The 18,060-nt window shown below is 38.1% G+C and overlaps 1 protein-coding gene across 8 annotated transcripts in view; it reads left to right on the forward strand.

The window, feature by feature from the left end:
• The window catches only part of FAT1 (FAT atypical cadherin 1), a 125,882-nt gene that overhangs the window by 9,227 nt on the left and 98,595 nt on the right, over positions 1–18,060 (forward strand). For 6 of the 8 annotated variants that reach the window (XM_016143907.2, XM_016143908.2, XM_016143903.2 and 3 more), the window contains one exon: positions 8,264–11,543. In XM_016143907.2, the coding sequence (XP_015999393.2) occupies positions 8,282–11,543 (3,262 nt within the window). In that variant the 5' untranslated portion in view covers positions 8,264–8,281. Of the gene's footprint in view, positions 1–8,263; positions 11,544–18,060 lie in introns of those variants that run through there. The other 2 variants (XM_036228651.1, XM_036228650.1) reach the window with 2 other exon arrangements.

Consider the following 18,060-nt stretch of genomic DNA (forward strand, 5'->3'; position numbering starts at 1 on the left):
GATTGACACCAATTTGGAAAGCAATTCTACTGTGGGTAAAGTGCTATCAAACAGCATTGCATACTGCAGAGAAATCGTTTGTGAAAGGAAGAATCAATCGGTGTGGCAAACTTGATCGTTGTCTTGTTTTAAGAAATTGTCATAGCCACAGCCACCCAACCTTTTGCAGCCACCACCCTCATCAGTCAACAACTATAGACAAGACCGTCTTGAGGCACAAGACCGTCCATCAGCAAAAATTATGATTTGCTGAAGGATCAGATGATGGTTAGCATTTTTTAGCAATAAAGTATTTTTTACTTAAGGTATACACATTGCTTATTTAGCTGTAATGTTATTATACGTTTAAAGGACTACAATATAGTGTAAATATAACTTTTATGTGCACGGGGAAAGCAAAAAATTTGTGCGACTTGCTCTATTAAAGCATTCTCTTTATTGAGGTGTCCTGGAACCATACCCACAATATCTTCTCATTACGCCTGTATTTTGCAATGGAGAGTGGGTGAAAAGGCTGTATAACAGATCTGATGGTATCGTAGGAGGAGTGTGTGTTGTGTGGAACTTGAGGGAGTTTAGGGTTGGAATGTGGGATTCTGCGGTGGTCCTTTTGAAAGCATAGTGGAAAAGATCTTAAAGGGTGATAACATGTACATTTATACAAAGAGTTGGAAGACAGAAGCTTGCAGTGCCAGACTTCAAGGTGAAAGAGTCAGTATAGAATATAAAAGAGTATTGAAGATAATCAGGAAAATTGTGTTATTTCTTATTTATATGTTATGGATTGCCTCTTTATTTTAGGCAAGTCTGTGGCAATATAAGGGACACAAGGGTATTGAGAAGAGAGATGAGTAGTGTCATATGTGACACTAATTTTAGGAGGATGAATAGTGAGAAAAAGGACATTTGATTCGATACTAGCTTGCAGTGTCAGAGTGGATCTGAGGTTTTGTAGAGCAGTTGAGGGCAGAAACCATGCTTTTAGAGGTGAGGGATTTCTAAGGAAGTCAGGGTACCACTATGAAACTACTTTTTTTGGAACTCTTTGCAGCATTAGAAAGAAACAGGGTGTTAGTTTGAAAGAAAGGTTTGGTTTGAAGGAAGTTTATTTTTAAGTAGGGATGAACCTATGTATATTTGTAGACTGCAAAAGATGGCGGTAGAGAAGGGGTCTTTGAGTGTGATATTTGAGTGGGAGAGAAAATTTAGGAAAGGGCCGCAGAAGAGGCAGGATTTTATGGTATCAGGAGTGTCTTTATTAGAAGGTAGGGTGGGTCCCATCTCCTTTGAGATGTGGGAAGAAGAGAGGAAGGGAACTTTTGAAGGGAAGGAAGAGGAACAGACTTCCTACCTGATGACTTTTGTTTTCTTACTGTACATGAGACATTCACATTTCTTATCTGTTATTTACCAAAATGCCTATATGTGTACCTAAATACACAGGAGCATCATAATTTGACCTGTAATAAAGTCTTATTAATTCGGGGGTGGAAGAAGTGGCCAGTATTATTCACCAGCTACCCTACCAAAACATCGTTTGAATGATTTCTCTTTGCAGAGAAAAATACATTAGATGAGATGGTCTTAAATCACAAGAGATAAACAGTTTGTTTATTGAGCTTCTCCATGGATAAAGTTTGCCCTGGAATGTGGATGAGGAGAAAGTCGTTGGAGGCTGAGTAATAGTGGATGTTTCTGTGTGTAAGGAGAGAAAAGGATGCCTGGCCCAGCCAGAAATGTACACATAGCTCTTGTTTGCCTGTCTCATGTTTTATGTCACAAAAGCACAGAACAGCTAGAAACAGTCATCTTCGTAATGCTCCCAGGCCTGTTTAATAGGTTCATGTAGTAGGTAAATTACATAGTAGATTTTGAATGGAGGCTATTTAAAAATTAGGAAGTCTGTTTAACTTTCTTAAGGGCGAGAAAACTTTTTAAAAATTATTTTGGATTCACTAAATCATGTAAATGTGGACATTTTTAAGTTCTGAAAAAGTTATAATGTGTTGAGAGAGATTTTGTAATTCCTCACTGTCAGTATCAGTAGTTTGAAGACTGTTTTCAGTTAAATTGGAATCAATTGTTGATCATTGAAAGCAACATTTGAAATAAATTATTGCCAGAGTAATCAGACTTACTGCAGCTCCAATCAAAACTAACAAGAAGAGTTACCAGAAGTAATAAATGATACATATTAAGCCTAAGGCTGCTATTTCAATTCTAGAGTCATAGCTGGGCGCCCACCCAGTTTTACTGAAAAACGTATTAAGATGGCTTAAAAAGATTTAGTATGTACCCAGAATATAAAGAAGATGTACCCATTAATTTATCAGTGTAAGAACAAAAGCTTTTAGAAGTATTGTCAATGACTGTTAAAATGTAAATAGAAAATTATGTATTTTTTTTTGTTTTACTGTTATCTGGAAGCTGTGAATTGGTTATAACTAAGTACAGGCTTTCTTAGTAAGACACAATGCTTGTATTTGACTCCTATTAAGTGATTTTAGAGATCATTAAACATTTATTAAATATACAATGTTTTTAAAAAATGAACCATTTTCATATTTTGTTTTTGACAACTTCATAACATTTTTCTTTGACAATATTATTTTCTTTGCAAACTAGACTTCTTTAAAAATACTCTAAAAATGTGACACTATTCAAACTGAACATTGTTCTAAATTTCAGTAGTAAGTTAAATTCTAGTGATGCTTTCATAGATATCCATGTAAAACGGAAGTATATGAAAGAACATGGTGAGGGAGAATGCAAAGTTCTTGGATATTTTTGTGTAATTTTATTATTGTATATGGAATGAGAAGTTTAATACTGTTTACCAGTTTCACAGAGGGCTAGAATGACTAATGACATGTGTAGGAATCGTGACCTCTAAATAATTAATATGCAACACTGAATAGAATTTATGCTTTGTGTGATGCTGTAGCCCACCTAATGCCCTGTTTCCAAGCATGTGAAACCCTTGCAAGTCTTTCACTTTAGACCTAAATATTTGAATTTATGCAGTCATGTTCTCGGCACAGGGGCTGTGTTCTGCTTTGTGAAGAATATGCAGTCATAGTAATTGACTGTAACACTTTACATGAAGGCCTCCCTGATGAAGAAATATGAGCATATTAATATCTGAGCCCTACTAGGAAAATTATTTTTCTCTCTTATTTATGGATTTTTAGAGATCTATACTAAAGAAATTTAAGCTTTGGACCTGAGGCCCTTTTCCCTAAAGGCCGAACTAAGTAAATATTCTTTGTTTTCACTTTGGAGAATGTGTGGAAGAAATACTAAATTATTGTGAGTTCAAGTAGTGTGATTACCTTCTAAATATTAAAGTGTAGCCTCTGGCTAAAATGGTTTTTGGAGCTTAATTTTCATAAGCATGAACTTTAGGTAATAACATACTTTTTAGGTGAAATGGTATTAGTACCATTTTTTTTTTGTTTTTTTCCCCTTCAGCTTTATCATTTGTTTTGTACAGAATAACAGCCATAGTTTTATGTTTATTTATGTTTATTTTTTGATCATGGCATTTTGTAGTGAAACCTGAGTTTACAGTTCTTGGTTACATTACTATAAGGTTAACAATATCCTAAAAAGTAGACCCTTTTTCTGATCAAAAGAACTGTATTTAATAATTTATTTGAATCATAATGGCATTCTGTTAGCCAACTTTGCACAAGTACATTTAAGGTTTTTAAAGTTCTTGGTTATGTATGTGGTGCAGAAAGTTTATTCCAGCTGCAGTGTGTCCCATGAGCACCGTGGCAGGTGAGTTGTGAAAGGTGATGGAGGTGCGTGTTTGGGATTCCAGTTGTGAGAAGGAAGTGGGTGGTGGCAGAGGCTGTGGTTGGACTGCATGAGTGAGATGCAATGGCCGAGGAACAGCTGCAGTCACTTGACATGTTGGATGTTTTCCTGGGAGTGATGGGGGTGTCCAGGGCCTTTCAGTGGTGCTGGTAGGGACAGGGTGACACCAGCCAGTTATTTATGGGTCATTTATTTACAAGTTCTAATGTTAGGCTTCAAACGTTCAAAAAGATTTGCTTATCATGTCTTTATCACACCATTAACTATTCTTGCTTCTCCTTCTTCAAAGGCTGCTGTAGCTCCTTCACTGGTTCCTCTTCTCTGCTGTCCTCTAAATCTAGGGGAGCAACAGGGCTCTGTCCTTGGTGTCTTTTCTTCTATTGGTGCTCTGTCCATTGGTAATCTCAGTTTTGTGGTTGTAAATGCCATCTTATATATTCTCACCACTCTCAAATTTATATCACCAGGCCGGACCTCTTCCACATGTCTAACTGCCCACTCAATCGTTACAACTTGTCCAAAACTGAACTCATCTTACTCCTGAAAACCTGTTCCTCTCTGTCTTCCCTCTTCAGTATCTGACAGCTTAGTTCTTGCTCAGCACACAATCCTTGGAATCTTCTTTGATACCTCTTCTTTTCTCATCCTGCCTCAGCCCCTCAATCCAATTCATCAGCAAATCCTGAAATAGATCCAGAATTTGACCACCTCTTCCTACCTTCACCATAATCATTTTTGGGTCAAGCCACTGTAGTCTCTCACCTCTACTGTTGCAGTGGCAGCTTTTGCCTTGGTCATTCTGCATTTCCTTCTCAACACAGATCCCAGAGCCACTCTTCACTTTAAGTTAGAGCATGCCACTCCCTGTTCGACATCCCCAAGTAGTTTCTCATTTTATTTGTAGTAAAATTCAGTCTTAAAAATCACCCTTCCTCAATGGGTCCGTATTGATCTAAAGGAATGATTGGATATAAATACATAAATGGAAGAGAATAGACAAATCTCTCTTGTAGAAGAATTCTAAATAATTCATGTAGCATAATTCTCCATCCCTTAAGTATGGGCTGCACCTAGTGACTTCCTTCTAAAGAGTACAGTACAGGAAGGAAGGAAAACGTAAGTTTACTGTGGAAAAACCTAACTGAGCACTACTTTAAGTGAACAAGGTCAACATCAGTATCAGTAAGTCATGGTGATGTGATGCCATAAAAATGGCACTTCACCTCTGTGATCTCCCCTCCTTCCCCCGCCCCACCCCCAACACATAGCCCCAACATAATCACAAGGAAAACATCAGGCAGATTCCAATTGAGGGATGTTTTACAAAATACCTGACTAGTACTTCTCAAAGCTGTCAAGGTCATTAAAAACCAAGAAAATTAGAGAAACTCTTACATTCCAGAAGAATCAGAGATAATGATGATTCAGTGTAATATGGTGGTCTTGTTTGGGATCCAGGAACAGAAAAAGGGTATTGGACTTAAATAGTTAATAACAGTGTATCAATATTACTTCATTAGTTGTGACAAATGTACCATAATAATGTGAGATGTTAACAATAGAGGAAACTATCTCCCAAACTTTTCTGTAAATCTGAAACTATTCTAAAATTAAAACTTTATTTTAAAAAATACCCATTACTGCCCTCCCCTTACCCGTGTGCTCCAGCCACAATGGTTCCTTTGTTGTTTTTCTAATTAGACTTCTCTCCTGGAGGTGATTTTGAGCCTCAGGGGACATATGGCAATGTCTGGAGAGATTTTTAGTTGGGTGAGGCTGGAGCAGGGTTGGATCAGTAGCTGCAGGCTTCTAGTGGGTGGAGACCAAGAATAATATGAAACATCTTACAGTGCCTGGGACAACTCTTACTCTACCCCCACCCTCAAAAAAAGAATTCCAAAATATCAGTAGTGCTGAGGCTGAGAAACCCTGGTCTTTTCGAAGTGAGGTTTCTCTCTTCCCTTTCAGGTTCTTGACCACATTCTCTCTGCTCTGTTTATGTTTCTCCTTAGCACCAAATCATCAGTGTCTTTTTGTTTACTTGTTTGTCACAAGGAAATGTATCTACCATGAGGATTTGTTGGTAGTTTGCTTGGTTCACTTTTGAATCCCCAGCATCTATAACTGTTCCTTACACATAGTAGGTGCTCATTAAATATTCATTAAACAAATCAGATAATTGATGAAGTGAGTGAGTGAATGATAAGAATAACTAACATATGCCAAAAAATTCACATAGAAAAATGAAAATGTAAACAGTCTTCCAGCTACTTATTCTCCACAAGTTACCACTATTAACATTTTCTTTTTAATCTTTTGAGAATTTTTCTGTATTTTTTTTTTTACAGCACCTTTATATACACTACGCACAATTTATCTCCCCTCCCCCGCTTTTTACAAACATAAATGGGATCAGTTTAGTTTTTCCAGTTAGTATGTTGGACATCTTTACGTATCAACATATAGAGTGTTTATTCTTTTTAATGCATAATGTTTTTTATGTAAAATTAAGCAAAAAATATTTTAGTTGCTTGCAGTAGTATCCTGGTATAATACTTTGTTGTAAACTGGATGATAGTAATAATGTTTCCTAAAACAAAAGATAATGGTTGTTTAACATCATCTTTTTAAGTGTTCTTTAAAGCATTTCTTTGTATGTGTGTTCCTAGTTGGTAAATGCCTTGAGATGGGGATCTCTGTCTTTTAAAATAGTTTTTAATTCTATGTACCTTTCATGGTTTGTTTCATAGCAGTTTCTCAATATCTGTAGGAGGAATTGAATTGAAGTTTTCACTTGTTTTACTAAAAATTACTGGCTCATTACATAATATTCAAATTTCCCTGGATATTAGGACTATTGACCAAATCAAGAAATAGTTTTTGGGGCAAATTGTTTATTTTGTTTAATGTTATTTTCCTATGTTCTTAATTGTTCTTCTGGAGGCCAAAAATCTATCTAATTTCTTGACTTTCTCTGCTGATCTGAAAAAAAAAACAAGAGAGCTAAAGAACAAGTAGGATGCCCAGCTTGAACATGATTTAATATCAGTTAACCTTCTAATTGCTTTCAGCATATCAGGTCATTTTTTTTTCCCCCTAATGAAACAAGTAATGGGGCAAAGTTGGCAGTAGCTAGTTGAGGCGAGATACTTTACATTAATGTCGCCGTACTAATTTCAGCCTGGCTGTTCAACCAGCCCTCCAGTCTGCTGTTTCGTTCACTTTTGGTAGCGTTCACACTTTGCGGATATTCGTTTGAGAGTCACTTTGCCAAGGGTACAGTGCTGTCCTCTACTCTTGGTGCTGCGATATTTTGTGAAGATACATTGATTTATGAGGTGATTCTGTTGGCATTTAGGGGAACAGTTGGTCTGAACATCACTGTCCTGCTCCTGTGCCAGACCTCAACCCCGTGGACTGCTTCCCTTCATGCTTGTTAAAGGCAAACCTTTCGCATATGTCCTTTCCTTCCTCTTCTCCCTCTGCTTCTCCCACAGTGCCTGCCACCTTGCTGCATTGATTAGGCCCTTGACGTGTGTTAGGTTAGATGATTTGGCTCTTGTGTGTGTGTGTGCCTTGTGCTCGGGTGACAGGTTATTCAGTTACCCCGAGACAGTAGGCACTGGTTGATGGCAGTGGTGATAAAACATTGATGAGGTTGGTGAGGTGTGCTTTGCTGACTTGGAGAGAAGTTCTGTTCGTCCTCAAGCTCCTGGTTTTCCTTTTGTAAATGGACATTTTTGGCGGGGGAGGGAGGAGGCTTGGGATAGTTCAGAAATGACCTCAGCATCACCCTTGAGTGATATAATTATTTTAATACACTTAAATAGTTATACCATGCTAAGTGAGCCAGTAAACCCTTACATTATGTAGGGAGTGAACTTAATCATTCATATAAAGAAATAATTTCAGGATAAATTTTGAACTGAGATTACAAGCTGTCATTACAGAATGTCATATAAAACCACTGTTGAGAGTTTTGTGTTGTTTAAATTAGTCGTTTTCCAAGCTTCTCATGCTCAGGATACTGTGGTGGCATTGTTGTGAGCTTTTGAGTATTTATTGTATATAAGTGAACACGAACAGGGTATTTATCTGCCTTTTTAACTTTTTTTAAATATTTGCCTTGAAGATTTAAATATAAGGATTCAATTTAGTCACTACAGTTGGCAGTCTTTCATCTGATGCTCATTAGGATTCTTTGAGTCACTAAAATATGAAAAAAAGGTTCTTAAACTTAATAACTAGAGAAATAACAGCATTGAAACTTATATCGGAAAAAGAAAAAAACTACAACCATTGCTTTTATTCATAGTCCACATTGGTAGAAAATACTTTAAATACTTTATTAAAATGTAAGATCTAAAACAAGCTGTAAGAAATAAATTTGCATTTTTTTTTTATTTCCCCAAAATAATGATTTTTATTTCTCCTATTTTAGGTTCCTGAGAGTTAAGCGATGGGGAGACCTTTGGCGGTGCTTCTGCTTCTGCTCCTCCTCCAACATTTTGGAGACAGTGGTGGGAGCCAGTCACGTGAACAGACTCCTGTGCAGTTTACACAGTTCCAGTACAATGTCACTGTGCATGAAAACTCTGCAGCTAAAACCTATGTCGGGCATCCTGTAAAGATGGGCATTTACATTACAGATCCATCGTGGGAATTAAGGTACAAAATTGTCTCGGGAGACAATGAAAATCTATTCAAAGCTGAAGAGTACATTCTTGGAGACTTTTGCTTTCTAAGAATAAGGACCAAAGGAGGAAATACAGCTATTCTTAATAGAGAAGTGAAAGATCATTACATGTTGGTGGTCAAAGCAGTTGAAAAAAATACTAATGCTGAAGCGCGGACAGTGGTCAGAGTACAAGTGCTGGATACAAATGACTTGAGACCGTTATTCTCACCCACCTCATACAGTGTTTCTTTACCTGAAAACACAGCCATAAGGACCAGTATTGCAAGAGTCAGTGCCACAGATGCAGACATAGGAACCAATGGAGAATTTTACTACAGTTTTAAGGACCGAACAGACATGTTTGCTATTCACCCAACCAGTGGTGCAGTAGTTTTGACTGGTAGACTTGATTATGCGGAGACCCAGATCTATGAGATGGAAATTCTTGCTGTGGACCGTGGAATGAAATTGTATGGTAGCAGTGGTATCAGCAGCATGGCCAAGCTAACAGTGCATGTAGAACAGGCCAATGAATGTGCTCCTGTGATAACAGCAGTGACGTTATCACCGTCAGAACTGGAGAAGGACCCGACGTATGCAGTCATAACAGTAGATGACTGTGATCAGGGTGCCAATGGGGAAATAGCTTCTTTAAACATTGTGGCAGGCGACCTCCTTCAACAGTTTAGAACAGTGAGGTCCTCTCCAGGGAGTAAAGAATATAAAGTCAAAGCAATTGGTGACATCGATTGGGTCAGTTCTCCTTTTGGCTACAATCTGACACTTCAGGCTAAAGATAAAGGAACTCCTCCCCAGTTCTCTTCTGTGAAAGTAATTCATGTGACTTCTCCACAGTTTAAAGCTGGGCCAGTCAGGTTTGAAAAAGATGTTTACAGAGCAGAAATAAGTGCATTTGCTCCTGCCAACACACCTCTGGTCATTGTAAAAGCCATGCCTAGTTATTCTCATTTGAGATATGTTTTCAAAAGTGCACCTGGAAAAGCTAAATTCAGTTTAAATCACAACACTGGTCTCATTTCCATTGCAGAACCAATTAAAACACATCAGACATCCTATTTTGAACTTGAAGTAACAACAAGTGACAAAAGAGCCTCAACCTGGGTCGTGGTTAAAGTCGTAAGCGCTAATAGCAATCCCCCTGAATTTACCCAGACAGCATACAAAGCATCTTTTGATGAGAATGTGCCCATTGGCACCACTGTCATGAGTGTGAGTGCTGTAGACCCCGATGAGGGTGAGAATGGGTATGTGACTTACAGTATTGCAAATTTAAATCCTGTGCCATTTGTGATTAATCATTTCACTGGTGCTGTGAGTACTTCAGAAAACTTGGACTATGAGCTGATGCCTCGGGTTTATACCCTAAGGATTCGAGCATCAGACTGGGGCTTGCCATACCGCCGGGAAGTTGAAGTCCTTGCTACAATCACTCTCAATAACTTGAATGATAATACACCCTTGTTTGAGAAAATAAATTGTGAAGGAACAATTCCCAGGGATCTAGGCGTGGGAGAGCAAATAACTACTGTTTCTGCAATTGATGCTGATGAACTTCAGTTGGTCCGCTATCAGATTGAAGCTGGAAATGAACTAGATTTGTTTAGCTTAAATCCCAACTCTGGGGTACTGTCATTAAAGCAGTCGCTGATGGATGGTTTAGGTGCAAAGGTGTCATTTCATAGTCTGAGAATTACAGCTACAGATGGAGACAATTTTGCCACACCATTGTATATCAACATAACTGTGGCTGTCAGTCGCAAGCCAGTAAACTTGCAGTGTGAAGAGACTGGTGTTGCCAAAATGCTGGCAGAGAAACTCCTGCAGGCGAATAGATTGCACAGTCAGGGAGAGGTCGAGGACGTTTTCTTTGATTCTCACTCTGTCAATGCTCACACACCACAGTTTAGAAGTTCTCTCCCAACTGGTATTGAGTTGAAGGAAAACTGGCCCGTGGGTTCCAACATAATTTTCATGAATGCTACCGACCTTGATACTGGCTTCAATGGAAAATTGGTCTACGCGATTTCTAGAGGAAATGAGGATAGTTGCTTCATTATTGACATGGAAACTGGAATGCTAAAAATTTTATCTCCACTTGATCGTGAAAGAACAGACAAATATACCCTGAATATTACAGTATCTGACCTTGGAATACCGCAGAAGGCCACTTGGCAGCTTCTAGATATCAGAGTTCTGGATGCCAATGATAATCCACCCGAGTTTTTACAGGAGAGCTATTTTGTTGAAGTGAGTGAAGACAAGGAGGTGAATAGTGAAATCATCCAGGTTGAAGCCACAGATAAAGATCTCGGATCAAATGGACACGTGACTTATTCTATTCTCACAGACACAGATAAATTTGCAATTGACAGCAAGACTGGTGTTGTCAGGGTTGTGTACCCTTTGGATCTTGAAGCGCAGCCCATCCATTACTTGAAGATCGAAGCCCGGGATCAAGCCACAGAAGAACCTCAGTTGTTTTCCACTGTACTTTTGAAGGTCTCATTAGAGGATGTTAATGACAACCCCCCTCACTTCATTCCACCTAATTACCGTGTGAAAGTTCGAGAAGACCTTCCAGAAGGAACCATAATCATGTGGTTAGAGGCCTATGATCCCGACCTTGGTCAGTCTGGTCAAGTGAGATACAGTCTCATGGACCATGGAGAAGGAAGCTTTGATGTGGACAAACTCAGCGGAGCAGTTAGGATTGTACAGCAGTTGGACTTCGAGAAGAAGCAAGTATACAATCTCACAGTGAGGGCCAAAGACAAAGGGAAGCCGGTTTCTCTGTCATCCACTTGCTATGTTGAAGTTGAGGTGATTGATGTAAATGAGAACTTAAACTCACCAGTGTTTTCCAGCTTTGTGGAAAAGGGTATAGTGAAAGAAGATGTCCCTATCGGTTCATCAGTAATGACAGTATCCGCTCATGATGAGGACACAGGAAGAGATGGGGAGATCCGCTATTCCATTAGAGATGGTTCTGGTGTTGGTGTTTTCAAAATAGATGAAGAAACAGGTAAATATGTTCTTATTTCTCTTTTGATCTCCCCTCTCATTTTTTTTTCTAAAGTAAATATCTCCTTCACAATTCCCCACTGGCCTCTGTTTAGGCTCAGTATTGAAGTGCATGTGCATGCTTTTTTATCCTGCTGCAGGTGTCATGTGTAGTAAGCCTTGAAGATGGGACCAAAGGAACCTGAGTGAACTGGCATACAATGAGTGAAAAACAGGGAAAAATTGAAATCATGATCACTGATAACTGAAATCTAAGTTTGTACTCTATCAGAAGCATCTTGTGGTTTTGCTGTAACTTTGAGAAGCCCTTCCAAAACTTTTCAAGATGGTACATGTGCAGACTTCAAATAGTTACTACCACCACCTAGCGTGCCATTTAGAGGTGATCGCACGCCCGCAAAATTATGCAGTGCACACAGAGAAAACTGTACTGACACATCCATTGTATGATCTACTTTTCTTAGTACCTCCTCCAGGTTTTGTTTGAGAGGCAGATGTAGGGTAGTTGAATGTTGAATCGAGAAGACCTAGCATGGAATCTCGGCTCTTTCAGTTTTCAGTTGCGTGATCTTTGGATAAGTTACTTATCTTCTTAAAACTGACTTTCTTCAACTAAGATAGGGCCACTCAAAATTACTGTAAGATTTGAAATAACATGGGGAAGCTTCCTAGCATGTATTAGAGGCTATTAATATCTTTTGGAAATGGTAGCAATGCTTTGTTAATGATATTCTTTTACCTAGAATAAAGTCCCCAAACCAGAACTTCCAAGACAGCCATTTATGCTAGAGTATGTATTGTTTTGCACTTTGTGCGTAGATCTAATTTAGCTGCTTTTCCTAGATACTATAGTTATTTGTCATTCTCCTGTGATGAGTGCGAGCCTTTGTATTGGTTTGCTAGGGCTGCCATAAGAAAGTGCCATAACGAAGACTGGATGGCTTAAACAACAGAAATTTATTTTCTCACAGTTCTGGAGGCCAGAAGTTAAAAATCAAGGTATTGACGTGGTAGATTTCCTCTCAGACCTCTCTCCTTGGCTTGTAGATGGATGTCTTCTCCCTGTGTCTTCACATGACTTTCCCTCTGTATGTCTGTCTTGTCTTATGGCACCAGTCATATTGGATTAGGGACCACCCTAATGATCTCATTTTAACTTACTTATCTCTTTTAAGACCCTGTCTCCAAGTTCAGTCATGTTCTGAGGTACTGGGGATTAAGACTTCCAACACATGAATTTACCGCCAAACTACCTTTAAGGGCAGGCTTTTAGCTTATGCATGTTTTATCCTCAGTATCTAGCAAAAGTGTCTGGCATGTAGAAGCTGTTCATTGAATGTTCAAAGAATGGAAGAGTAAATTATTGATTATTTTGACTTTAAATATTCTACCTTCTGAGAATGGTAAAGGGAAAAGATGGAAACTGGATAATTGCAACACTAATCAGCAATAGATGGAGTTCAATTTGTTTATTAATTTCACCGATGTTTCTTCTTTCTCAGATTTTTTTATTACATTAAAATTTTGTTTATATTCAGTAATACCACAAATAAATTCTTAAGGCAACACCTATGCCATTTATTTGCTCCCACATCTAATAGGCATATAGCACATGAAAAATATAATTATTGTCCTATAAATAAGTTATTTTAGATGCTGTAATGTTTATAATGTACTCTTATTTATTCAAGGGATTCTTTTTCTAATGAGTTAAACAGCATGTGTTTTATATGTGTATGTATATATACACATGTGTATATGTATATTACACACATATGTAGATTTTTACCACTCATCTAAAATACCCATTCAAGAGAAAATAGCATACCCAACAGAAGTTAATAATTACTCATCTAAAGAGGAGTAGAGTAGATCTTTTTTTTGGCAGGAAGGGGGTGGGGTGGGGGTGTCATACTCTTCAACATGAATTAGAATTTTCACATACAGTGTCAACATAGAAAAATACCCAAGACTGAAGCTGAAACTATGAAGTGTTTTGTGAATTTCTACATTTTTGTTTTCCAAAGTGGATTTTGAAAGCCTGTAAAGAACTGTTCTAAGTTAAAGTTCAGACAGAAAATAGAACCAAAATCTTAATTTACATTTTGTTGATCACTTAAATTGTATGAGCACTACTTTCTGTTTTTTTTTTCTTTCAAGTGAAGAGCATGTTTGTTGCTTTTTAAAGACTCGTTTAGAAACTAGTATTTTTTACCTATAAACTTAAGAGATTGGGAAATTTTTACTACCAAGAAAAGAAAAAAAGGGAGCACGCTGCCCAACAAGGCAGCATCCTGAAATAGATCTATAGTAGTTTTTAAGCTGAATGGCAGTGCCAGACTTTCCTAGTGGTACTTAGTGGTACTTAGTGGGAGGCCAGGCCATTAGTGGAGGGCAGTGAGGTTGGTAAGTATATATGAAACTGTTCTGCATTTGTATAAATATTGAGATTTAAAGGTGAGAGCAAAGTCTACAATTTCTAGATCATTTATTCTGTAGCACTTGCTTTACAGAGGAAAATATCTAATGTACATATTTCTGTTTATATGCTTTTTGAAATTGAAAATGATATCATAGTACTTACACACAGGCATGGTATATATTACAAGATATATTTTTGGCAGTAGAATTGTCAGCCGAAGTTATTTTAGAGATTCCTGGCAAGACAATTGGTGTCATAATGTAGAATTCCTTCAGGAAAAGTCAGTGTGTTTGGAGCACTGGAAATACCTAAATTAGATCTGCTAATTTTTCATTTGGGGTTTGACTAATTTCTAGGGCAGGTTGGAAGTGTAGAGAGGTGCCTGTCAGAGGAAGAAAAGTAGGGGCAGTTCGAACACCAGTGAGGACCCCCACGGGACATTAGCACTTTCCTAGAACGTTGCTGCTCCTTGCCCATTATTGCTGTGCTCCTGCCTTCTCTTCTAGTCATGCATCGAATACTGGGCTAACTGATCTGACCCTGGAGACCGAAAACCTGCCCAATAAACTGCGTTTTATCTTTGACTTAATTATAGTGTTGGTTGAGTGATATAACAAAATTTTTATGGTGTTATACCTATTTCAGTATCGTCAAATATGTATATCATTTGTATGCTTTTTATAGACCATAGAATGTATTCAGAAATCTGAATTTAGTTCTTAACCATTTTTAAAATTCTTTTTCTTTCAAAAAAAATCTGCTTACATTTGAAACGTCCCCTAAAAAATACTTTATTTTTTTTTAGAAGTAGAAATTCTATGGACCATGTAAAGTATGTACAGTCCTGTCAGCTCCGAATTTTGTACATATTTTGCTAATTGGCTTTTCAGGGAGGGAACTTGTAATTGCAGTGTGGGGGTGACAGTCAGTTGACTCATTTGATAATCTCTCACCGTATCATATGCTTTTCCTGGAGAGGTCTCTGGGTGTTAGCGAATTGTTCTGACAAATCATGCCCACATGATTGCTCGTCCATGCGAGGTTTGAAAGGGGTAGTGTTATGTGAAAAATTATTTGGAAAGTCAGTCTTGTTAGAGGGCCCATCTCTAGTGCTATCATTAAGATTTACCTCCTTTTTTTTTTATTATTAATTATAAAGTAGATTTAACAGAAATTTCACATTTAGGTTTTGATTGGTCTGACTCTGTACTTCTCATCATTCTCCATCTTGCTTTGTTGTAAGCTTCAAAGTTGAGCACAGAATAGAATCCCGAGCATCCCTCTGTAGATTTGTGGAATCCATTCAACTTTGTGTTCTTGGCCGATGGTACCCATCCAAGTTAATTATTAGTTGGGCACCAATAAAAAGTTAACAGCTATTTGCTAATTTTTAAAACTATGGATATGTCTAGAAAAATGATTGGCCAAAGATTTTTAAATTGTTAGGAGAAACTTGTGTTGAGGCAGTGCTTAGTTGAGGTCTGTTTCGCTGATGTATGTATGGTAATGGGATGCCCATAAGTATGTTTTCCCTTTAGTCTGAGTATTTTGGTTCAGTTTTTGGCTGTTAGTATAATGCATCCCAAAAAGAGGGTTTCTCCCTCTGACTACTTATTTGGGGAGACCACGTTTTTCATTAAGATAAGAGCAAATTCTAAACTTATTAGTGCTGTGCTATTTTTAGAATCCCAAGCCTGTTTTCAGGGTTAAAATTGACATTTTGATGAAAAGACTCGGAATGAATTAATATGGAAGTACAGCTGTTGCAACAAGATAAATAACCATTCATGAGCTATGGGAGGGGAAATTAGAACTTCATTTTTCTTAAGAGACTCTGGCTACATTCTCATTATGGGGGTGTTTACCCATTTGGAGACCAGCCCCTGGCCTTCCTTAGGTAGAGACATAGAATGAGTGTATTCGTAAAATGGGAACAAAAGGGAATTCTAATCCAGTCTAATGTATTGTTGACCTCAATGAGAGGAGAATGTTTTTCCGGGACTTCTGCCTGGTTGCAGAACTCTAAATTATTATTCACTCAGGCCTTCCCAGCAGAGAGTAGGGTATTCTGCATACAACCAGCGACTTATGTTTTTTTTTTGTAGGGCCTGTTCTCTCATGACAGGAAATAGAATATAGTGGATATTAATGAGCTCAAGTGCCATGACTGAAAAGTTTGTTAAGAGTGGCCGTTAGAAGTGTCGTCTACTGTGGTGAGACCAATTACCTCTTTTGGAGCTGGGTCTAGAATTCCTGGCAGCAGGAGCTTAAATAGATACTGGTGGGAGGCCTGGTTAGGGAGTGAAGAAATTTGCTGGTGAAAGGGCTTTTGTATTGCTGTCTCCTCCCTTAAGTGGCAGCAGCTGCTGTCCTGTTCTTAAGTTTTGTTCTTCTAGAAAGGTTGGAGAGAAAAGAAACAAAATTCCTAGCCACACTGAGACTTAAAATTAGTCTTTGGCCGAAATTATGTTATGATAATATGCTGTTGCTGTGTTTGGGAGTAAAAATCTGCTCTTGTGTGTGTGTGAGTGATTCTGAGTTGAGGCAGGGCATGGTAGTAATTTCTTCTAGGGAAAGGATCCTCCTTTGAAGCAGGAGGATTTTAAGGTGAGAAAATAGGATCTAATCAGAAATCCTTCGGAAATTCCATTTTGTTTTCAGAGACAACAGAGGATCAGCTTTTCTTCAGTTCTTTGCATTGCATTTAACAAGTGATGCTTTAAGTACTGATAGAATACGGGTTGGGGGGAAGTTGGGTTATGAAGCTCTGTGAACTCTGATTGGGGGTGGTAATATGTTGTGAAGCAGAATGTCGTGAGGCTGTGCAATGTCCTTATATATATAAATCCTGAATGATACATAAAGGCCAGAACTTAGAAATAAACACAGCTTCCAGTCTGGGCTCTTTGGCTTCTTGGTTTCAATGCTAATGAAAGTAATGATAATGGACATCAGTAATAATAAACCACAGACACTGAGTGTTACAACCAGGTGCTGTTCTAACCACTTATTTAATTCTCACACTGACCAGAGAGATACTGTTATCCCTGTTACTAGTAAGGAAACATTTACAGAGAGGTTAAATAACTTTCCTAAGACACTTGGGTACTAAGTGGCAGAACAAGTGAGCCTTGCATGCAAGCACTACCTGGTACTGCCTTTCACTCTTTAAAGAATAAGGAAGCCATTTGAAAGCTACTATTTGTGTGGGACTGGGCTGAACTGGGTTGGGCTGGGCTGGAGACTTGCATCCTAGATTTGAGATTTGGTCTTGAAGGAGTATTAAGTCTAAGAACGCTCCGCCATCACATTTTTCTCTGGATGACATATTGCTCTTTTGCACATTTAGGAAAATAGGATTATAGAGTTAAGAAGTGGTGGCATTTAAACAATTGCCACCAAAGAAGTGTTTAGTGAGGGGTGAATCACGCAGTGTATAGGTAGTGAGCTTCACTGTCTAGATGAAATGAATGGGTGTCTTACCTGTGTTTGCAGTTGTAAAAGCATGATCTCATAAATTAAAATATGAGTCTGAATTGTATAGATGTTAATTGGAGCCTTTTCTTCATCGATACACATTTTTAGATGGTTGTTAGGGTCCTGGCTAACCTTTAAAACAAATTTAACCCACAGAGGAGCTGAAGTTAACTTAATCTGCACTTCCTCTTTGAAGCAAGTTACTTGGAGTCATTGTTCTCTTGCATTGTCTTCCTTGATGTCTTGGCTTTGTCAGTGTGCTGCTCCTCAGCCATCTGGTATGTGGCACGAAAGTGAGTGAACAGTGTTCTCCTCAGTCCTCTTGGCAGGGGACCATTTTTATGTTCTAAGAGTGTTTTGAGAGTTGAGTGTTCATAAATTGATGAATATGGCCTGTGTGTAGATTTCTGAGATACAATGCTCAATATCTGGTATATATTTTACATATTATCTACCTTGCACAATATGAAAGTGGAATAGATTTTAAAACTTAGGTGTTTGTTCATATTGGTTTTTTTTTTTCCCTTAACCATTTAGTTCTGTTGTTTTTTGACTTTGTGGATTACTTTAGTTCATAAGGCTGGACTTGTCAAGTTTTTATTATCTATTAGTTTGTATT

The sequence above is a fragment of the Rousettus aegyptiacus genome, unplaced genomic scaffold, assembly GCF_014176215.1.
Source record: "Rousettus aegyptiacus isolate mRouAeg1 unplaced genomic scaffold, mRouAeg1.p scaffold_m13_p_11, whole genome shotgun sequence".
NCBI classification, from domain to species: Eukaryota; Metazoa; Chordata; class Mammalia; order Chiroptera; family Pteropodidae; genus Rousettus; species Rousettus aegyptiacus.